The 24,710-nt window shown below is 35.1% G+C and overlaps 3 protein-coding genes across 4 annotated transcripts in view; 2 read left to right on the top strand and 1 right to left on the bottom strand.

The window, feature by feature from the left end:
- Positions 1–11,833, bottom strand: part of lmtk2 (lemur tyrosine kinase 2) — a 35,450-nt gene extending 23,617 nt beyond the window's left edge. Inside the window, exon 1 of one of the 2 annotated variants that reach the window (XM_026207463.1) lies at positions 11,299–11,833. In XM_026207463.1, the coding sequence (XP_026063248.1) occupies positions 11,299–11,380 (82 nt within the window). In that variant the 5' untranslated portion in view covers positions 11,381–11,833. The remainder of the gene's footprint in view (positions 1–11,298) is intronic. The other variant, XM_026207464.1, reaches the window with a different exon arrangement.
- Positions 11,834–15,954: 4,121 nt separating this feature from the next.
- pvalb5 (parvalbumin 5) lies at positions 15,955–19,043 on the top strand. The gene is made up of 5 exons (XM_026207462.1): positions 15,955–16,100; positions 16,619–16,693; positions 17,990–18,122; positions 18,211–18,320; positions 18,791–19,043. Exons 2-5 carry the CDS (start codon positions 16,633–16,635, stop codon positions 18,811–18,813), a joined length of 327 nt encoding a protein of 108 aa, XP_026063247.1. The 5' UTR covers positions 15,955–16,100; positions 16,619–16,632; the 3' UTR covers positions 18,814–19,043.
- A 1,232-nt stretch (positions 19,044–20,275) lies between these two features.
- Positions 20,276–24,196, top strand: LOC113046612 (parvalbumin beta-like). Its single transcript, XM_026207461.1, has 5 exons — positions 20,276–20,416; positions 20,802–20,881; positions 22,203–22,335; positions 22,409–22,518; positions 23,905–24,196. The coding sequence occupies exons 2-5, from the start codon at positions 20,821–20,823 to the stop codon at positions 23,928–23,930; spliced, it is 330 nt and encodes a 109-aa protein (XP_026063246.1). The 5' UTR covers positions 20,276–20,416; positions 20,802–20,820; the 3' UTR covers positions 23,931–24,196.
- The last annotated feature ends 514 nt before the right edge of the window (positions 24,197–24,710 follow it).

The raw sequence follows: 24,710 nt of genomic DNA, 5'->3' as shown, positions 1-24,710 counted from the left end.
ATGAAAAGCTCAGCAGACAGATGCATGACTAAAAGAGTTGCAGGGTGAATACTTCATCTAGATCTGAAGTGGTCTATAGAAATACACTGCTCCGATCTGCCATGTTTTGCAAAGAAAAATTATTGTTCGGAGCAAAAAAGCCTTAAAAACCAAACAACAAAAATCTCCATTCATGTCTCTCTTTGGCAGATCACAGGACGAGCCTGATCTCGAAGCGGCCTACATGCAAACCATCCTCAGGACATTGTGCTCTGGACGGGTCTAACAGCAGTTCAGATATCAAGTGTTGAAAGCATGGATGTTCTTCAGCACCTGTTCTGTCACTACAGCACTATTAACACCGCTCTCCATTCCTCTCATCACAACAAAACAATCCTCTGGGGTTCAGAACAGCAGGCAGCATAATTAGTTACAGCAGAGGTCAGGAACACAGATCTCAGATCAGATGAGTTGGGTTGCCAGCGTCACATGTGTCTGTGCGTGTTTGGCGTGTTGCTAACCCAGTAGTTTGTCTTGCACAATTAGCTGACAAGGATGTGTATGTATGGATAATATGCTAAGACTGATCTTTCACCAGTGGCTGGTATGATCTCCCATAATAGTAATAAATGTGACATCAGTAATCCTGCAGGCCACACACAAAGCCATGAAACTTGAGGAGCAAAGATGGAGCTATTTTGAACACTTAATCATAAAAGGTGGTTTGCAGTAAACGTCTTTGACTGGGTCGTGGCTCAATAGTAACCTTCATTCTGCCATAATTTCACTTTTAAGATTCAAACCAATTGATCCCTTGTTGATTTGTGAGTGTAAGTGTGAGATTTTCCCTCCACTTTCGCAGTTGGTCACACGAGCACATGATTTGGTCGCAATTTTAGTTTTTTTGCGCTTAACATGGGATTAATCAATGCATGCTGAAAAACTTTTACCGTAGTTTATAGATGTATGGAAACAAAAGTGGTTAACATTCAACCCATTCCATTCCATCAGTAGTATTATTTGTGATTTGAATTTTGTGAACGGGAGATCCTCTTTTGCTATGTTATAAGCCGTGGGCTTATATTTGAATTCACAATCTTGTCGTCACGTTTTTCAAGAAAAGATTATTGTCTGTTTTGCTTACATGCATCTACACTAGGACTGGGTATCGATTCAGATGTCTTGATTCAATTCGATTTCGATTCACATGCTCTCGATTCGATTCTCGATTTAGTTTTTTTATTATAACATTTAGTGAATGTAGTTTTAACACAAATGCTCTTGATATTACTAAAAATTTACAGTAAACATCATTTTACAAATGGTGAATTTATAGAAATAAATTAATAGCCACAGGCCTGTATTTTAAACCTTTAGCCATTGGCTCCTATAAGAAAAAAACTAAGCCACTGAATAAACGTGTTTTATTTTTTACATTTCAATCATACGGTCATTTGTGTTTATGTCTCATCTTTTCTTCAATTTATCAGCATTTTAATACATTTTTTAGATGCCCTAAGACTAAATGTCTTTTCCAACTTGAAAAATGCATCATGGAAAAGTTGTCATTAGGGCTGAAACGATTCCTCGAGTAACTCGATTACAAAAAATGATCGAGACAAATTCCTCTGGCTCGAAGCCTCTTTTAATTTATTTTAAATCTCACGTCAGGTTCTTTTGCAATGATTTTTTTTATGTGACACAACGTTTACGTCAACAACAAAGCGGAAGGAGACACAGGCGCTGCTTTGATTTGAGGGCGCGGGCAAACGTAAAGAGAACATCGTGGCGTGTGTCCTTTGCAAGATAGAGCTGGTATACCACAACTAGGGCCCTATGATTTCCGCGATGCAGAAAATGCGGAGGGAATCGCGGAATCCAGTCGTAAAAATGGAATTTATAGTTTAACGCAGAATGACACGGAATTTACCAAATTTTGAATTAATTCATCATAAATAGGTCATTGCAATTACATCACGATATGGACTAATATCTGTAAATATTAAGCTGGAACAATCTGTTTAAAAATGAATCCTGCATGTTCTGCGTGTCTCTGTTAATGAATGGAGCAGAAGCGGCTTCCTTTATTAACACACACTGAAGCGCGTGTGACGCTCGCGGTAATTTCTGTGTCCGCTGTCTCACTAAATAAGGACGTGAACACATAAACAACATCTCCAGCACTGCTCTGACAGTCACTTCATGAGCATTTGACTGTTTGATTTGAGTAAAACTAGCGTCACATCACATACACAGAACTGTAAAGGTACATCAACCCGTCAAAATAAAAGTCCGGTTAAAGACTATTGTTCAGCAGAATCTACATAGCCTACTACTAAAAAAAATATATAATAATAATTTAAGGTTTAATCACACAACATTTCTTCCATGTTTTAATTTTTTTATAGTAAAAAATATTTAAATATTTTAAATTTTCAATAATTAAAAGATAATTAAATTAATGTTGTGTTTAATGTGCTTTATTTAAAACCCCAACTGAATGGAACTTAAAAGCACTTAATTCATCTGTCAACTTTATTGTCATTGTTCACAGTACCAGTACAGACAGAGAAACATTGGGTAATAATTAAATGTTTATTTTTGATGTATGCATTGCATTCTATGCATTTAAAAAATACAAATAAAAATTCTAAAGTTGTTCATTGTTTATTTTAAGAGACCCAGGAGTAGGGCTGCATGATATTGGGAAAAAATGACATTGCAATATTTTTTTTTTCTGCGATATATATTGCGATATTTTTTCTTACAACCAAAAATGGGGTGAGCACACTTACATTCTCATTTTAAATGATTTAAACATCGACACCAGGGAGAGAAAGCAAGACAGCGCTCGTGTTGTTTGAAGACTGCGCTCTCTCCCTCTCTCTCTCTCGCGCACGCTCCCTCTCTCTCTTCTGTCTCTCTCGCGCTCCCTCTCTCTCTTCTGTCTCTCTCGCGCTCCCTCTCTCTTCTGTCTCTCTCGCGCGCGCGCTCTCTCTCTTCTGTCTCTCTCGCGCGCGCTCTTTCTCTCTCTCTCTCTCTCTCTGCCCTGTTAAACTTGCATTTGGCTTTCAGTCCTGTCAATGATAAACTTTCACTCTATGATGGTAAAGCTGTGCAATTAATCCGCGAATCACAATCGTCAAGGGCCGGGGAGCAGCTGGCCCGTACAGTTAATGAATAACGGATCAACTACGACAGCCTACATTGCACATTCTATCGCACAACGCGATATCGATGCTTAAACGACACATCGTGCAGCCCTACCCAGGAGTCTTATTTTCTTTTGCATAATTAATATTGCATTTTAATTATGCAAAAACACATTTTATCTGATTACTCGATTAATCGATGGAATTTTTGGTAGAATACTCGATTACTAAAATATTAGATAGCTACGGCCCTAGTTGTCATATACTCTTAAAAATAGAGGTGCTTCAAGATGCCATAAAATAACCTTTTTTGTCTAAATGGTTTCCATAATGAACCTTTAACATCTGAAAACCTTTACATTACACAAAAGTTAAGAAAGAGATGATTCTATGCAGAACTAAAAATGGTTCTGTGTAGAAACTTTTAAGCACCTTTATTTTTAAGAGTGTATGTATTTCACACTTTCAGTATGTTTTTCTTAATTTGTAAAATGCAATTTTATAGGATTCAATTTTGATGTGCATCGTCTCCATTTAAAACATGAACATAGCAAATGATGTGCTCAAAAAACGGCTTCGTTATGCTTTCAGTTTGTTTGCCTTTTGATTTTTCTAATATGCAACAGAAATGGCAGTGCTTACGAGTTGAACAAAGTGGTGATTGCACCTGTTCTGCTCATGAAATCTAGTAGCACAGGCAGAACATTTTTCAAAAATGCAACAATTTGACGATTAATTGCATCAAAATTTGTGAAAATGGTGAAGTCATGTGCATGCGTATTACGTGTTCACATTGTGTTTTTTTACAATACCAACTACTGGTCTGGCATACAGAATAATGCATTTAAAGTCGTTTTCACAGATTCATGTGAACAGGGCTTGTTTTGACAATGTTGTCTCCTGTATGTGAAAAAGGAAAAAAGGAAAAACCTTTCCATTTTTAGCACATCATTTTCGTGTAAACGTGCCCTTAGCCTCTAGCCACATCCCTTTGAATGAATTGTACACCTGAACCCTTCAGTGCATAGGCTAATGACAATATGATCTAACACCACTGCAATTACACAGAGAGCTCAGGGATGTACATGAGAGACCTGTTGCTAGGCAGACACCAGAGGCAAGACCCAGGCTCAATATAATACAAATGCCAAGTAGTCAGTGACAACTGACTGTATAGGAAGAATACCCACCTGCTAAAAAACAAGAGGATAAATGTAACCGTTACTTCCAGAATTAACAAATTTTTAGATCATTACACTTTAATTTCAAGTAATTATCAAGTAATCTACATATGGAAAATCTGGTACTGGTGGTGAGTTGAGAAAAAAAAATGTTTGCAAAATATTTGCAATGTATAGACATCATAATTTACTTCAAATGACAAAGCATTACATGAAAGCCAATTTTTGATTTTATCAAAAAGCAAACAAACAATAGTATACTCTAGGGCTGTAGCTATTGAATATTTTAGTAAGCGAGTATTCTACCAAAAATTCCATCGATTAATCGGATAAAATGTGTTTTTCCTTAATTAAAGTGCAATATTAATTATGCAAGAGAAAATAAGACTCATGGGTCTCTTAAACTGAACAACTAAGTTTCCTTTCTTAGAAAAAAAAAAAAAAGTAATTTTTTAATTTATTGGGGTTTTAAATAAAGCATTTTCTGAGATGCACATTAAACATTAAACATATAAAACATTAATTTAATTTATCTTTTAATTATTGATTATTAACTTAACTCTTTTCTAAACAAAGGGGATTTACTATTAAAAATAGAACATGGAAGAAATGTTGTGTGATTAAACCTTAAAAAAAAATTATGTTTTTTTATTTTTAGTAGTAGGCTCAGTACCGCAAGCGTCACGCATGCTTCAATGTGTGTTAATAAAGGAAGCCGCGCTTCTGCTCCATTAATTAACAGAGAAACGCAGAACATGCAGGATTCATATTTAAACAGATTGTTCCAGCTTAATATTTACAGATATTAGTCCATATCATGATTTGATGTAAGTGCAATGACCTACACACGTCACAACGTTGTCTTTACGTTTGCCCGCGCCCTCAAATCAAAACACTGCTGACTCCTTGCAGTATGCGACTTCGGACGCAGAGCTTGTGTCTCATTCCGCTTTGTGTGTGACGTAAACGGGTTGTCACATTAAAAAAAATCATTGCGAAAGAACCTGACGTGAGATTTAAAATAAATTAAAAGAGGCTTCGAGGCAGAGGAATTTGCCTCGATCATTTTTTGTTAATCAAGTTACTCTAGTAACTTGAGGAATCATTTCAGCCCGAGTATACTCATAAATATTAAAAGGTCAAAGCAAAAATACTTTAGTACTTTTTATTTGATCATTACCCCACATTTTCAGAGTCAATAATTTGAAACATTTCTAAGAACTTGTTGCTTTAAATTAAATTAGATTTTAAATTAAATGTTCCTTTTATCATGCACCCTCTTACATGTCATCAACCCACAAACAGAAGTATGCGTCTTCACACTCTGACACCAGTCTCACACATTAATGTGTCTCCAGTTGCTAGTATTTCTTTCATGAAAACCAGTTGACACCAAGCGTGTTAAACTGTTGATATCCATCTTTCTTGGTTACATTCATATCAAATGCCACAATTACTGGAATGGCCCATTCACCCCTTATACATACCCAATGAAAATTTAGAAGATTTTTGTCCTTATTTCAATATGGTCACAAGACTTACACATATTATACAAACAGTCTTAATCTTCAGTTTCACAGGGACAACCCGAGGTTAATCAAGAACTTGATCAAAGGCACAGCAGTTCATAGACGAGCCCTTGCAGGGTGTGAACGTACAATTTTACAACATGCAATTGTGCAGAAAGAAGGTCAGATGTTTAATTGTTGATAATAAAAGGTGTCTCATTTAAGTCACCAGATTCAAACATACAAAACGTGGCATGCCTGAGCGAGAGCACTACATTACTTATTTCCTAAGTTGAGAGTAAATCAATAACAATGCTGCATTTTGTGTTCTGAACATTAAACACTGAATGGCCGAAATATCAATGCATCTGTGACCAAGCGAGAGCAAAAGGCGGCAGGCTTCCAGCTCAGTAACTGCATAGGTTATGAGGGGTTGAGAGATGGGTTGATCATTACTGCGGTCAGACTGGACCCCTGCTTCTCTGACGAGTGACAAGCAGCGGGCAGCAGCACAATCACCTCCCCGTTTGTTCTTCTTATTCGAGTCATGAGTTTATATCATGACTTGGCAAGCAGCACAAATTATTCAACTGCTTCTCGGGCCAATAAACACCAAGCTGTCAGCTCTTATTTCGGCTCTCTTGCATAATGAAGTGATGTCCGTTCACACAGAAGTGGAGATGAGCCAATTGGATGAGGTGGTGTTGTCTCGATTTGGCATATGTGTGGACAGATCCTGGTGGAGTTTTAGACAGCCCACTTACTGCCTAATGGGTTTCAAGTAAGGATACGACAAGATTACACTAATCATCTAACAAACTACTCAAATACTGAGACATGTGTTAGCTTTGGGGTCATTCATATCTACCGCAAACTGAGAAATTAGCTTGCATGTGCTTTTTTTTCAGGAAAACCAACATAAAATACTGATGGGAATTGTGAGATGTTGCAACAATCAAATGCTCTCTAGAATGAGGAAGTGCACCAAAGAAAGGGGCATTCTCACAACACGTCCCAGGACATTCAGGTTGTTTAGGTGAGTGGGTGCAAAGTAGGTGGAGCTTCAGTGGAATCCAGGACTTGTCGGGCTCATTGGAAAACCACGCCTGTGGCGACATTTTTGCAAAATGATAGTCTGTCGCTTCTTGACAGTAGGGCTGGGTGATGTGTCGAATATCAGTGATAATATCTGAATAATTTTGACAACGATGTAAAATGTGAAAATATCGGGAATATCAAAAATTTCTAATTTAAGCCTCCTTTCCCAAAAGAACATGCCGAAAAAAGGAATATGTAACTGCAGACTACTCTACACGCCTCTACTACGAGAGCTTTCTTGAGAGCGGTTGCCAGATAACAATTGTTCAAATCCCATAATGAGAGCTTCGCTTTAACAAGGATACATTTTCTGCCAGGTATTTGCTTATTTTAAGCAATCTGGCAGCAATGCGCACATGCTCACTCCTCACTGCAGAAACACCGCCAACGATGATCTGAAAACACCAACAAGCTGCAGTTTAGCTGGTCTGTGTTCTGTCATGAGATCTCGACTGTATTGCTTGCGATTGTGATCGCTGAATACATGCACTTACTCGACCGCTGATGTTTGAATAGAGAAACAGAGACTATGACCATTTGGGATTACTCATTTTATATATATATATATATATATATATATATATATATATATATACACACATATACACATATACACACATATACACATATATATATATATATATATATATATATATATATATATATACATATATATATACACACATACATACATATATACACACATACATACATATATACATATACATATATATATATATATATATATATATATATATATATATATAGAGGGTCTGATTTGTGCATCTGCGCGTCACAGAGATCACGCGCTCTGTTTCTTTGTATTCATTCAGAATGATTGCCTTAGTATTATTACACAATAAATACTAAATGGCTAGTATAGTAAAACCATGTTAATGTGTGGTTCCTTTAGTTTTACTTGTTTTCCTTTTATTTATTTTTTTATTAAATGTAATTAAAACATTTTGTAACTGAGTACATAAATGAACGTGAGTAATCTTACCTGATGATGATATTACAATAGCCGGTATTAACAGTTTACGCGATCTTGCTCTTGATTTTATTATTTGTAGTATTTTTTTATTATTATTTATTTGCCGCTAAGCAAATATATCAAACATCCGCGCGGTAAGAGCATTTACGGTAATTCACGTTGGCCAAAACACACAAGGAAACGCGTTGTGAAATGAAATATCACCGGCAATCACAGACATTTGCATTTGGACGGGATTAGTTTTCTCAGAGCATCACTGAGTTTGCTGAAAAACAGTAGGTAACTTGCTCTGGAATTATCACAGAGGTTGTGTGAGAAAAACACAGACGTGGCAGATTCGGATGGGATTAAAATCACCAAGTACGTCTGTGAAACGCAGATTTCTCTAACGACCCCCTGTAAAACTAGTCCCGTCCGAATAGGGCTTAAGAGGGTTTTAGTGTCAGTAGGAACATTGTTTCATGCCACAGAGCTTCTCTTAAAACCGCAGAAAGTTGACAGAGTTTTGTTGTTAACCAAAAAAAAAAATAAACTAGAAAAAAACTAATTAATTAAATACTTATCCCAGTTTAGTTATTTCCCCAGTTGCATAGTGTAAATTATGAATTCCATGCACTACAAAAGTTGACAATGTACTTTCTGCACTTGTTTGGCACTTGTTCAGTTACATGTGTGTTTATTTAATAAAAAGCAGTCAGTGATCACTTGGTCTAGATTTTTAACTGCTTAAATTTGCTGTTCAATCTAAATTGTTTTGTTATCGATAAGTACTGGTATTGATAACAAGTATCATTATCAACAAAAATGTAAACGATATCCATCCCTACTCAGTATGTAGTTTCAGTGACCTGATTACAAGGCCTCATTTACTCCTGTACTCATCTGTGACAACTTGTGATTTAACCACACAAAAAAATTACCTTGTTAATGCGGGTTCTATTCTGGGCCTAAGACAATATTAAAATGTAAAGAATAAAGAGCTTTAATCATTGTGATGATAATTATCTTTACTTTTACTAATATAGTTCTATATTGATGATTTGGGGTTTACGATGTATGTTTAAAAATAACTACATGCATCACAGCTCTCTACTGGCTGACTGTCGGTGCATTACAAATAAAATGCTGTGTGGGTGAACTTCAGCAAATGATAAAAGGACCTCATACATAACTACATTTACAAGATTATAAGGATTATGACTCAAAACACAAGCTCTGCTACAATGCAACAACTAAAGCCCCAAAGCACCAATTTAGTAATAAATCCACAAACCTTATGCATAACACAACTTCGCGCAGACCTTAGTAGTTACGTGCAGTGTCAGCTCAGCTTATACTAATAAGGTCTATTTCTTTGTTGACTAACTGCTAGTTAGACTGTAAATGGGTTGCAGTTCACTTCATATATTAACAATCATGTGGTATGACTGTCATCTCATGCTCATTATCCTAACTAGCCACCTATTTGTTCCAACCCACTGAATAACGGATTTTGAAAATGTGTAGTTTTGCTTACTTGTTAGGGTTAGTCTGTGCAATTGAATCGCTCAACAGAGTGTAAAGGATTAACGCTGTGCACAGGTGTTTTCATTTGCTAAAACCGCTGTCTGACTGGTTTAAGCGCTGCTGCTAGATTACTCATAGTGTTATTGGATAATGACAGCATTACTCTCCAACTGCCCAACTGAAAATAAACAATGATGATTAAGTCACGTTTTGTGAGGAAGGTATACACCCCACAAAGTAGAGGAACAGGGTGTTTCAAAAAAGGCTTGGGCTTCCTGACTTTAAAGCCAGTTGCTGAGAAATTGTGTCATAGGAGCAAGCTGAAACACAGTCCAGTCAACTTTCAAGAGCACTCCTTTCACATTTAGCTCATCTGCACGGAACAATGAGAAGACGCAGCAAGGGTGAGAAACGAAAGATGACACACTCACACTCTACACAGATGACCAGAGGGGAAAAAATGCTAACAAAGCCGAGTAAAACAGAGAGATAGTCTGACTGTGACTAGGGATGGAAACATACATCAGTGCATTGCAATGCATTGATCCAGCAATAAAATAATGAATTACAAAACCATACAAATTGATTGTGCATTATGGTTATGTAAGAGCAGGTGTGGCCATTTGTAACTTGAATGTGCAAGACTTCCTGTCTCATTCACTTCCAGATGTTTCAGCTATATATATATATATATATATATATATATATATATATATATATATATATATATATATATATATATATATATATATATATATACACATTAATAATTACCTATAGCATAAGCCTAGCACATTCACAGGAAACGGTTCACTTCCATGTTGAAAAATAAGGTGGATAATACGATAATAAAATCCAGTGTTCATGTGCATATTTTTGCCTTTTTCAAATGTCTTTACAAACATCTTTAGTATTTACCAATTAACCAGACCATGTGCTTACTGAGAGACAAACGGCCCAACTGGCCTTGTAGAAAGTGGTTTTGAAAATCAAACTCATAACATGTAGATGGTTCAAGATTATAAAGTGCTTGCATTTACTAGGTCATCTTTCTAAAAGACCTTCTAACCACGTAAATCATTCACCACTGATAAGAGTGGTATGCTTGGGTTTACACGCTGGCTTACTGTAAGTCATGCTACCATTTATGAGGGAGTAGTCCTACTCACCTTTGTCCGAACTAGTCTATTGTGTTTGTATTGAGTTGCCCTTATGGTTTGGAGAACTTGGAAATGTATGGGCAGCAGGAAATAGGTGAATACCTGACCTAGAGAAACCACTAAAATGGTTTGGGGTTCCTGTAGCTCAAACACATGTGCATGGCACTAACACCACTAATGTTATCGGGGTGATTCCCTGTGAATGCATGAAGTGATAAAATGTAGACCTTTAATACAAGTTAATGTATGTCAGGTGTTTGATGACTGTGTCACTTACTCACCACATATGCTCAGCAAAACCCTCTCACAGTGACACATACATGGATCATCGTGAAGATTTACCTATTACACAACTCTCACTACTGTCTAATTAAAGCACTCGAAAGACCAAAACCATGAGTAATTTAACATTGAAGCATGAAGAAATTTCCAAAAACAATGGAAATGTTGAATGGGTGCTTATTTGCTGAGAGTTTTCCTCACTATTAAGACGGTTTGTGTACAGACGGTTTGTGTTCAGCTGCCAGCTCACCTACAGACAGCATAACAAAACACTGACATGGTATTTTTGCACATGTCCTATGTCCCTTGAATTATCATGTAAATAGCTGATACCATAACACTATACCATAATAGCCCCACACTGCATTTATAAAGGACAACACGAGTGAAATATGAGCAAACGCATTATAATGTAACTGACAGTGTTGGACATCTTACCTGCGAGTGTATTTGAGACTGGAGCAGCTTGTGAGAGACTGGCAAATCCTAGTAAACACACACCTCCACGAAGAGCCTCCATCCTCAGCACTGCAGCTAATCCACTACCTCAACAAACTAGAAATAGCTATTACATTTAAATAAATAACGCAAATTACGCTTGGATTCGCTCATCTATGTCTACGTTCGTCTATATCGTTATATCCGCCGTGTCAAAGACTCATGTTGTGTGAAATCAGTCATACGTCGCGTTATGAGCGTTAGCATACACGACGGTTCTGTGATGTTTATGAAGCTAAGCTAATGCTAACCGCGACCGGCGTCTTATTTACGATTATGTCTCATCGTTTTAAACCGCTCGCTCGTTTACTACCTCTCTCGGACGATTAAATGTGAGGATGTGTCTTTTCCCAGCATTGTCAAACTTCTGGGTTCGTGGAAAAAAATAAATCAAAAGCGCTGTAAACAGACTGTTCCAGCATCAGCTTTCCGCACGAGCGCCATGTTTCGTGACGTCGCTGTGACAGAAACTGACGGTGATCAGATGTCATAACTGTAAAAAAAATAAAAACAACAACAGTGATACCATCACTGTTACTGAGAGAGAAAAAGAGATTGTGTGTGTGAGAGAGAGAGAACAGGTTTCGACTGTGATGATGAGCGATGAAAAAACTGTATTGGGGGAAACTGTCAAAAAACCATTCCGTAGGCTACTGAGTTGATTTGATTTGTATTATAGCACAAAGGCGTATTATTATATTTTTTTAATCAATGCGGGAGAATAATTATTTTAGCATGTATTATAATTCCCATGTAATATATAATAATATAAGTATTATTATTATTAATAAAATACTACAGGTTACGTTGCTAAAGGGCTAATGCAACTTCTCTGAAATGAGCTTTTTGGTATGTCTAGATTTAATTTCTTTCTTTCCTTATTGCCACTTATTTTGAGGTCATTTGATGAAAATGATGACGACAATGTATGAAGATAACGCAAACCTCTGAAATTAGTTAAAAAAATTGTTTTGTTTAAAGTAGGCCGCATTTAATCAATGGTATTTCAGAAACAGTTTTATAAGTAATTAGGTGTAAAAAAAAAAAATGATTGAAAAATAAATAAACACCTTGTTGTTGAGGCTAAAGGCCACCTTTTTTGTTGGAAATTAATTTGTGATTTGAGGCACATTGTATACAAAAAAATGTATTTATTTATTTATGTATTTGAAAAGAGTAATGCTCACCAAGGCTTCTTTTATTTGATTAAAAATACAATAAGATGCAAGTATATTGCGAAATATTATTAACATTTCACATAAATGCTTTCTATTTGATTATATTTAAAACTAAACTAAAACTAAAACTAAAATTTGTTTATATACATTACGTGTGCTGCAAAGCTGAATTGTCAGCATCATTACTCCAGTCTTCAGTGCCACATGATCTTTAGAAATCATTCTAATGTTAATTGCTGCTAAATTATTAATTTAATAAAATAATAATGGACTAATAATGGTTCTAATTTTCAGTAATGTTGAAAAGGTTAAAAAAAAAATTGGAAATCATGATGCATTTTTTTCAGAATTTTTATGAATGATGAATAAAATCATTTGACTGCATTTATTTAAAATATAATTGTGTTTTATATCCTTTCATGTCTTCACTGAGCAGTTCTGATCTATTCGATGCATCCTTGCCGAATTAAAATATAAATTTCTTTCTTTCTTTTTTTATTTAATCAAAACATACATCCCTAACTTTTGAATGGTGTATCTATCAGGTTTTCCACAAAAACATACAGCACCATAGCTTCATTTAATAACAGCAGAATCATAAAAGGAGCTCTTACAGAATACCTGAGATGTATAAAATAAAAATGAGAATGGCATAAGTACTTAAATGTTATATAAATGGCTTTTTACATCGAAAGTATATGACATTTTGCTCTCTCACTATGGCTCATATATCCACACTATACTGTATCCCCATAGAAACAAACCCACTCCCCAATGCCTTTTCCCAGAGCTCACCAGCACCTTATACAGTATGCTCGCCATAGTCATGTTTCACAGAAATATATTTGTTTGATCTTTTTAAGATATCAATAAGAATGGTTTTGTTCCTCCAGTTTTATCTATAAGGTTATTTTCTGTGCAAAAGCAAAAAGCAAAAAACAAATAAAGGACAGTCTTTCGATAAGTTAAAGATATGAAATAACAAAACAAAAAATATACACTGTTAACGTTTAATCTAATTTCAGCTGTTATATCCCAAGTGTAAATAAATATACTAAAATGTATTTGAAATACATTAAGTATACTACATACATTTACACATTTATGTACTTAATAAAATGCAATGCAAAACTTTTAGTATACTAAATCATACAAAATACAAAAATCATACAATCCTCATGAATAGTGACACTAAAACACATTTTAGATTTAATATTAAGAAATGTGCATTGTCCAAATAAAATTTAATTATAATTTTAAATCGATAAATATGATAACTGATCTGACCTATACTGAAAGAAATGCATTTTACATAATATTTTTAATATATTTCTTTTTTACTAGGATATCTATTATATACCCAGCTTTATTATAAAAGGTTAAATGGATGGGAAAATATTTTATAATAACATTTATAATGGTGTAAAAATTGTGCCTTAGAAGAACCCAATAACATAAAAATACACAATAACATATTATATTTATAACATATACAATTATATTCTTTTTTAAAATATTTTATTGGTGACACTTTTCAATAATCTTTCATTTAATAGAATTGATCGATATTTGTTCATTTTATTATCAATATTTATTATTAATATATTTATTTATTTATTAATTATTTAATTTTTTCGCTTATTTGTTGTATGAGCATATAATTAGACTATCATCCAAAAGTTGATTTATTTCACTAATTCCATTCAAAAAGTGAAACTTGTATATTAAATTAATTCATTACACACAGACTGATTTCAAATGTTTATTTCTTTTAATTTTGCTGATTTAACTGACAACTAAGCAAAATCCCAAATTCAGTATCTCAGAAAATATGAATATAACTTAAGACCAATACAAAGAAAGGAATTTTAGAAATTTTGACCAACTCAAAAGTATGAAAATGAAAAGTATGAGCATGTACAGCACTCAATACTTAGTTTGGGCTCCTTTTGCCTGAATTACTGCAGCAATACAGCGTGCCATGGAGTCGATCAGTCTGTGGCACTGCTCAGGTGTTATGAGAGCTCAGGTTACTCTGAAAGTGGCCTTCAGCTCTTCTGCATTCTTGGGTCTGGCATATCGCATCTTCCTCTTCACAATATCCCATAGATTTTCTATGTGGTTAATGTCAGGTGAGTTTGCTGGTCAATTAAGAAGAGGGATACCATGGTCCTTAAACCAGGTACTGGAAGCTTTGACACTGTGTGCAGGGGCCAAGTCCTGTTGGAAAATGAAATCTGCATCTCCATAAAGATGGTCAGCATCAAGAAGCATAAAGGGCTCTAAAACTTCCTGGTATAGGGCTGTGTTGACCCTGGACCTCAGAAAACACAGTGGACCAACACCAGCAGATGACATGGCACCCCAAACCATCACTGACTGTGGAAACTTTACACTGGACCTCAAGCAACGTGGATTGTGTAACTCTCCTCTCTTCCTCCAGACTCTGGGACCCTGATTTCCAAAGGAAATGCAAAATGTACTTTAATCAGAGAACATAACTTTGGACCACCCAGCAGCAGTCCAGTCCTTTTTGAAGTGAGATGCTTCTGACGCTGTCTGTTGTTCAACAGTGTCTCGACACAAGGAGTGTGACAGCTGAAACCCATGTCTTGCATATGTCTGTGTGTAGTGGTTCTTGAAGCACTGACTCCGGCTGCAGTCCACTCTTTGTGAATCTCCCCCACATTTTTTATGGGTTTTCTTTCACAATCCTCTCCAGGGTGCGGTTATCCCTATTGCTTGTACACTTTTTTGTACCACATATTTTCCTTCCCTTCACCTCTCTATTAACGTGCTTGGACACAGAGCTCTGTGAACAGCCAGCTTCTTTTGCAATGACCTTTTGTGTCTTGCCCTCCTTGTGCAAGGTGTCAATGGTCATCTTTTGGACAACTGTCAGTAGTCTTCCCCATGATTGTGTAGCCTACAGAACTAGACTGAGAGGTCATTTAAAGGCTTTGCAGGTGTTTTGAGTTAATTAGCTGATTATAGTGTGGCACCAGGTGTCTTCAATATTGAACCTTTTCACAATATTCTAATTTTCTGAGATACTGAATTTGGGATTTCCTTAGTTGTCAGTTATAATCATCAAAATAAATAAACATTTGAAATATTTCAGTCTGTGTGTAATTAATAAATATAATACACAAGTTTCACTTTTTGAATGGATTTAGTCAAATAAATAAACTTTTTGATGATACTCTAATTATAAGACCAGCACCTTTATATGACTGTGATTTTTCATTATAATCTGGTTTTGCAATTCAGCACAAACCAATAGAAATGTCCTTTCCAGCATCATCACAGGTCTCAGTGGTAATTCATAAGCATATGCAAAAATCACATCCTTTCAAACCAATAGCTATCAGAGATGATCTGCTTGGATTAACTAATGAGGAGGGAGGTGTTTTGTGGCCTCCTTGGGTTTAAGGGCACGGGTTTCACGCTCTCTGAGCACTTTATGTCCCAGAACAGCAGGAGAGGGTCTCTGTTTCTCCATTGTTCCTGAAGATACACCCGAAGAGGAGCACACATCACATCACTTCCACAGCGCGTCCAACAGTGAGTGCCTGCTTCTTAACCTACTCTATACTATAAAGCTAACATGAAGTTGTTTTTGGTGGAGTCAGGTATCTAAATTTCTAATACAGAAGTTATTTGCATTTTCCCAAGATCAGAAGTAATTTGAACTTAGCAGCATTTATGTTGATGTTTATACTAGTTTATTGGTGCATTCCAATTGGACAGAAAAGCTGGTAGCACTTTATTTTACAGTCCTGTTCCTCAAATACATACTATGTACTTATTATAGTAATTAAAATAACTATGTAATAACTAGGTACTAACCCTGAACCTACCCCTAAACCTAACCCTACCCCATGTAGTTACCTTGTATTACCAGAACTTTCTTAGATAAATACACTGTAAGTACACTATAAGTACATGTAAGTACACGTACTGTAAAATAAAGTACAACAGAAAAGCTTATGTGAAAATGTTACTGTTCAATTAAAACATGCATATGCATATACTAGTATTTTATTGAATCTCTAACTGCAATTCGTATTTGTGGTACTTAGTTTTTTGAGGAAACATGGCACTTGCAGGACACCTGAAGAAAGATGACATTGCTGCTGCCATCCAGGCTTGTCAAGGTGTGACACACATACACACTCACACTCACACACACACACACACACACACACACACACAGACATGCACAGTTCATGTGTACTTACACACGTTAAACGGCTTTGTTATTCTCACAACAGCAACAACATAAAGAGCTGCTTTAGTTACAGCTACACACACACACACACACACACACACACACGTGCGCTCGGAGGGAGACTCCCACAGGCCGGTGAGTCCTGGGCATTGGGGAGGGGTAGATCCAGGTATCCAGGCAGCCGGAGACTGGGGAGCAGCTGCAACCAGGATACCAGTGTGTTTGTGCCGAGCATCCAACACACACACACACACACACACACACACACACACACACTCACCAGAAACACAGATCACAATTATACTTTAACTATTCATCACAAATGACACAAAAATATATCATCCATACCAATGCAACATATCTAATATTCATTTTTGAATCACATGTGCATGCAAATTACACCCTCAGAAAAAAAGGTACAAAGCGGTACCCATAAAAAGGTACTAATATGTACTTATAAATGACTAATTATTTAGCTTTAAAGAAATATGTAGCATTTAGGGGAAAATGAGGTACAGAGACATTTTTGCTTTTGTATCGTAGGGTTTATTAAAAATTATTATCCAGTCATATTGAGTTAGCATGAATGCAACTAGTAGTAGTCCATTGTGCATCAATGCCAAAGTCAGGCCTTTTTTTATTACTATTTTACACTTTTATTATTTTACACATAAAATAAAATAAAAAATACAAAATACAAAATACAAAATACAAAATTAAAAATTAAAAATTAAAAATTAAAAATTAAAAATTAAAAATTAAAAATTAAAAATAAAATAAAATAAAATAAAATAAAATAAAATAAAATAAAAAAACAGGCCTTAATTTAATATGCATTTATCTGAGTATGAAATTTCCATACAGTTTTAACATAAACTAATAAGTGATGCATATTCATCATCAGTCAAACATACATTAAACAGGTAAGAAATTGGCAAAAAAAAAAATCATGGCATGGTTTATAACATATTTGCATCTATTCGATTTTATTGTAAGTAATTATGCATTTGAACGCATTTATTCGTGCATGATCATTGTTAAAACAATTTATTCAGTTAAAAAGTATGAACAAGTTACAATATCACTGAGCAAAATGTGCTCTAGAAACAGTTTTCACTTAGAAGTTGCTTGTACACTTCGCAGCTAATTATAAAGAAATGGCATGGAATCTAAATGGATGGAACTTTCATTCGATTGTGTTCATCATATTTTTGTCTTTCAGCCCCAGGGACTTTCAACTACCAGACGTTCTTTGAACATGTGGGCCTGACAGGTAAAGCTGCTTCAGACGGGGAGAAGGTGTTCAAGGCCCTGGACCAGGACAAGAGCGGATACATTGAGAAAGAGGAGCTGAAGTAAAGCATTCTTCACAACTATGTTTATTCCTGGATTGTAGTGTAAGTGGTTGAACTGCAGCATGCTGTTCTTTGATTGTGTCTCCAGACGCTTCCTCCAGAACTTCTGCCCGAAGGCCAGAGAGCTCACAGAGGTGGAGACCAACACTCTCCTGGCCGCTGGCGACGGTGACGGAGATGGCAAAATCGGCATGGAAGGTAAATCCAAATCAGCTCTTAGGCCCCAGGGAGCCGTACTCCTATAGAAACCAGGGCTCCTGTTTCAGCCCGAGGGACTCATCAGCTCTACAAATGAGAATTAGACCAGTTCTGCTTCCTTTAAAATGTACAGACATACTAATTGTCTTGAAAGACTGGGAATTCACTCTCTCCCTGGTCAATTGAACATGTCATTCCGGCAGCGTGTTTGAGAAAATAACTTAGATTTGCATTTGAGAAGCATCCGCACTTTCATATTTACAGAATACATTTATCTTTTGGGATTATAGTTGATTAGCCTATATTATAACATTTGGGAACTCCTTTAATACTATGATAGTTTTGTCTTTGTAGAAATAACTGCACTTTTATATTTATACAGTGTACAGAAATGTTTAAATATATCTGAACAGTATCAAATATTTAGGACAGCATTTCACTCGTTTTTCTTGCTTTTCTTCTTTTTTCAGAATTCTGCGCCTTGCTGAAATGAAAATGAATGTCTTTGCAGACTTGAACTTCATTTCATGATTCTCCCTTATTTATTTGTATGCATTAGCCTATCTGGGATTGTTTTTTTAATGTGAGTTGCTTATTAAAATATGTTTAGCAAGTCTTTGTAGTAAATGTGCAAAATTGGGAATACATCAAAATTTGCTTCTGTAACTAGTGATCTTGGAATATGTGAAACTGCTGAATAAAATGAAGTCTCTAAATACAGGAATTCTTTTATCCAGCTTGGCCTCATGTGATCTTTTATACTTTTACAGTGTATGAAATACAGGACATGACAACAATAAAACAAAACTAAACTAAACTAAACTAAACTAAACTAAACTAAACTAAACTAAACTAAACTAAATTAAATTAAATTAAATTAAATTAAATTAAATTAAATTAAATTAAACAAAACAAAAAATAAAATACACTCTTAAAAATAAAGGTGCTTCACGATGGCATAGAAGAACCTTTTTTGTTTTTCATCCGAAGAATCTTTCTGTTTCACCAAAGTTTCTTATTTTTTTTTAAAGGTAAAAGAATATTCTTCAGATTATAAAAAGGTATGAAAGAGATGGTTCTTTAAAGAACCAAAAATGGCAAAATAAAATAAAATAAAATAAAATAATTAAAAATAAACATTTGACATAAAAACTTAATTTTACTTTTAGAAAGGGAAAATAAAAATCCAAAGAAAGGAAAAGAAAGCACTACAAACATAAAAAAATAATAATAATAATAGTCATTTAAAAATATAAGGATAAATAAGAAATAATAAAAAATATGGTTTCCAATAAATGTTTTTTTTTTTTTCAAAATTGTAAATAAAACAAAGATTTTCCAGGACACTGAAAATGCCTTTTCTTTGTATCAATTTATGAATTATACCAGCAATTTCTTAATGCAAATGATTTCAAAGTAGATCCTGCACCATTCATTTAATGTACAATAAATATGAAGGGTGTTATGAAGCTTTCATCTTCAGATTGCGTGGAGAATATGCTCCGTGTAAATTGAGTAATATGAACACTATCTCTAAATCCAGCCTGTGACATGAACGCATACTTCTGCTAAAGTTTCAGTATTGATCACAATAAGCCCCTAAATGCCCGTGCATTTTATTCTTATCACACAATGACATGATTTACAGCCGTTTATTGCCCCACAGCGTCCCGAGTTTCTAACCTGGAAGAGAAACCCGATCCGGCTCAATCAAACAAAACCTGTGCTCAGTACTACCAGATGTGTTTTTATCCAGAAATGTCCAACTGAAGATGAAATAAAAGTAATCATCTCGTTCAAAGGTGGGAACGGACGTCTGTTAAACCCGAGCCGGCTGAGGGAGGAGGGCCTCATGATCTATAGGATCCCACACATGGTTCTGAACATGGTTTGGGAGACTAAAAATAGCCCAACTTGACTACTGGACACATTTTTTCGACCCTGTTCCTAACGTAGACCCTCATGCGGTATCTGTTACTGAGCTTCAAATTCCTGTAAATGGGGAGGCTGAGGGTATATAAGCTGGGACCTCCAGAAGCCCGGGTCACACCTCGACTAACTCCTTCGGTTTTTCACTCGCCTTAGACAAGCGCAAGGTGAGTCCACGCCGCGGATGCATCGGGCTACAGAGGCTCGTCCACATATTAACCCTTTAGGATCCCAGACAGGGCCTGTGGAATATGGCGTGTTAATGGAGAGATTCTCAGGAGCATCCTGCTGTGGATGCAGAGGCTTGAAAACAGGAGACCTTGGACACTAGACTCGACACTGAGGATGACTGCTGTAGATAGATGTTTAGTGCTTTAGTGATATGTGCAAATGTTTCTGTTGCATCTGTATGAGAGGAGAATCAGGCTCTTGCTGATGGATCTGAGTCACATGAGTCTCTGATGCCTTTGTGGATAGATGTGTGAACTATTGAGATATTGATGCATTGGGTTTTGGGAGTTGTTCTCATTGCGTATTTTGCCTGTTTTGCAGCTTAATCCGAACCAGAACAATGGCCGTCGCTGCTATGCTCGCCGCCGCTGATGTGGATGCTGCTCTCGCTGCCTGCCAGGGTAAGACCTCATGTGATGATCTCGTGTTACTGCTGGGTAAATACTGGATGATAACTGCCACGGAGAAGTCATTAGCAACTGCAGAACAGATCAGCAGGTCATGCACAGGCAAATATAAAGACATATTCATCAAATCACACTTCTGACTATGTTAATACGTGTGAACTGATGATCTGGGAAGCACTGCAGAGTTTGCTAATGATTTCAAAGAGGCTCATTTGAGCTATTACTAATAGCTTTAATCTAAAGATTTAATATACATGAATAAACAGACTCAGACAAAAAAATAAATAAATAAATAATTTAACTTAAGATATATAATAACATTTATAAATTATGCTATACTAGTATAGTATTAAAGTAATTTTGCAATTAAATTAAATTACATAAATATTAAATACATATTAAATTATAATCTGATCTAATATTATATTATATTATATTATATTATATTATATTATATTATTAAATTAATTAAATTAAATTAAATTAAATTAAATTAAATTAAATTAAATTAAATTAAATTAAATTAAATTAAATTAAATTATAATCTAACACTTCAGGTATCTGTAAATGTGATCTTAAGGTTTCTGATTATTTTGTTCAAATTTAACTTTTTATTTTTCTTTCAAAAACTAAATAATAAAATTAGATTATAATAAATATCATATATTTAAATAAATTAATTGGACAGTACTGAGAGAAATTTTTCCAGCATATAAGGAAACTCATTTATATCATATCATATCATATCATATCATATCATATCATATTTGGGGTATTTGGAAACATAATCCAATGACTTCTGCTTAGATGCTTGAAATTTGTTTCGTAGAAATTGAGTTTCTTTCTTTTCAAATCAAATGGATCAAATATTAAATTACACAAGGACTCCCTTAATGCTATTTAAAAAAACAAACAAACAAAAAAAAAACGGTAACCTAAAATTGTAACAGCTAAACTGACTGGTTTTATCCAAGTAATAAATATTATTTAATGTTCCCAAATCAAGCAAAAACATGCATTTCTACATTCATTTATATTTTTTCATAGATGAAATCAGATAGATATAGTTTAACAATTGCAGGTCACCACTTAATGATGGTTTTTATTAGTTACATTTTCGGTCAATACACTTAATATTTCTGTGTTTTTGATGACTGACTTTAGATTACTTCTTAAATGTGAAAAATCTAAGTAAGGTAAGTGTGTGCAAACCTTTGAGGAGTATGTAGGAGTCTCTAAAAGTGCCCATGAGCATCACAACAGAATTGGATCAAATTAAATCCGGACATGTGTCTAACCGATTTTACACACGCAGCTGCTGACTCCTTCGACTACAAGAGCTTCTTCGCCAAGGTCGGCCTGTCCGCCAAGTCCGCCGATGACGTCAAGAAGGCCTTCGGCATCATTGACCAGGACAACAGCGGCTTCATTGAGGAGGAGGAGCTGAAGTGAGAATCCTAATAAATCAGTATTAAAGAGCGGCAGTCGCAGGGTTAATAACAGTCTGTGCTCTTCCTGTAGACTGTTCCTGCAGAACTTCAAGGCTGATGCCAGGGCTCTGACCGACAAAGAGACCAAGGCCTTCCTGTCTGCTGGTGACAGTGATGGTGATGGCAAGATTGGAGCTGAAGGTACATGAACTATGCCATTTTAACACCACTTTACATCACAGATGAGACCTAGAAAGGAAGTCAGGAAAGAAAGTCTGAAATCTTGAGTGCTTTTTAGACTTGGTAGAGGAGCTTGAGAAGGCTTGGATATAAAGCTTACAGTATATGACAGAGGAAATCGAAGGAAAATGGCCTGTGGTATTTTTTATTCATTTAGCATCTCTTCCCACGTAATATCACAGCATAACATCACTCAGAGCTCAGCAGATTTTGACAGCAGCTATTTTCTAATTTGACTCGCTCTGCCAGCATTTATACTGGCCTGTTAAAAACGGAAATTTGCATTACTTTTTTTACATATTAATATTTAATAAAATATATATTTATTCCACACATGTATTTATTCTGTTTCTTTACAAAGAAAACGTGCAATTATATTTTCAACCCAGGTGAATAAAAAAAAAAAAAAACATTTATAGATATAAATTCACACATACATGTTTTAATATTCATTTAAATATATATATATATATATATATTAAGTGCAAATAATAAAGCGAAACGTGCGTCACTGTAAATGTTATTTTTACATATATATTTACACATTTATTCATACGCATATTTTATATTATTCATATGTTTACATATATATATTTTAATAATTATTCATTCATATGGACATTTTAAAAATGATAAATTATTAGAACTTTTCCACACAATTTCTTTACAAAGAGAATTTGCAGTAATATTTTCCATCCATTGTTAAAAAAAAAGAATGGGAATTTCTAATTATATACATACTTTTTTAGATGTTTTAATATCTACTTAAATATATTTATTCATGTGCAAATTTTGAAATAACATTTATTATTATTATACATTTTCCACACATAAATGTATTCATTTTTCATCCATTAATCTATATTGCAATAACATGTTCAACCTTTTAAATGGATGCCACTAAGTGAATTAAAAAAATTCTAATAATAATTTCCAATTCTATGTTATTTTTACTTATATATTTAATATTTACACTTTTATTCATATGCACGTTTATATTTATTACTCATGATATTCTTCATTATTATACGTTTTATAATTCTAATTGTACGTTTTCTTTACAAGGACAATTTGCATTAACATTGTTTAAAACCCATTCTTACGGATATTTATACTATAACAAGTCATTCTTGCGATTTTAACAACATCTATGATAGTCCGTTAGATGACTTTACCTAGCTAAAAAGCTGACTAAAAGAATTTACAACCAAATATTACAAAAAGAAAACTGTAGTGTAGGAAGATGAGCAGTAGTGCAGTTTACCAACACTAACGATATTTGGAAATGTAACTGGTGATATTTGCAGAATTGCCTAACGCTAGTCTCATCTCTGTCTCATCTCACAGAGTTTGCTGCTCTTGTAAAGGCTTAAATTTTCATCTGACCAAGACCCTTCAAATATCAAGGAACCAGAACTCACAACAGCTCACACCTTTCTCAGCCGAACTCTATTTTTTATATATGATCATATTTATGACTGGCTTTGGACAGTTGACTCAGTTCTGTGTCTGGACGAGGGTACTGTTTGTGTTAGTTGGATGTTGTATTTCGAGCCCACTGGCTTGTGCACATGTACAATCTTGAATGCACTTCTGGGGAGGAGTGAAAAAACGAGGAATAAATATAGTTTTGGTGTAACATGTCTTTGAAGCTGATTCTTTTTGGGTTTGGCAGGATGTCCTCCCGGGCAGCTCTCGTGATAATGCACTCATAGTCAGGGATGTCCTGCGGGCCGCTCTTGGCACGAGGTTAGCCGAGGGAAGGCCTGGAGATATGCTGAGATGAACTGGAAGGGATTTGCAGAGGATAGTTTTCACATGCCCAATTAGAGTCCATGGCAGCTTCTTGAATGCTCAGAATAGCTCATCGAACACTCAAACTAAGCGCCAGCCAAGCTCAGTCGTCCAAAAACCATTAAATGCCCAGCAATGGCCACGTCTTCATTAGAGCAACTAGCAATGCTCTTGTAATAATGTGCTGTTAACCACAATGTATCATGAATCAAACTGATGACGTTCTTAATACGATCTTTAAATTCTTCAGCTTTTAGGCAACTTATATAATTATACTTAATTCTAATTTAGAGTGACCATTTGTGACCAGGAATTTCAAAATTACCTAAAATTTTCATATTTCTCTCTCTACATTATAT

This window comes from Carassius auratus, chromosome 28 (genome assembly GCF_003368295.1).
Source record: "Carassius auratus strain Wakin chromosome 28, ASM336829v1, whole genome shotgun sequence".
Taxonomy (NCBI): Eukaryota; Metazoa; Chordata; class Actinopteri; order Cypriniformes; family Cyprinidae; genus Carassius; species Carassius auratus.
Note: the sequence above shows the minus strand (reverse complement) of the source record. Positions and strands in the feature narration are given on the sequence as shown.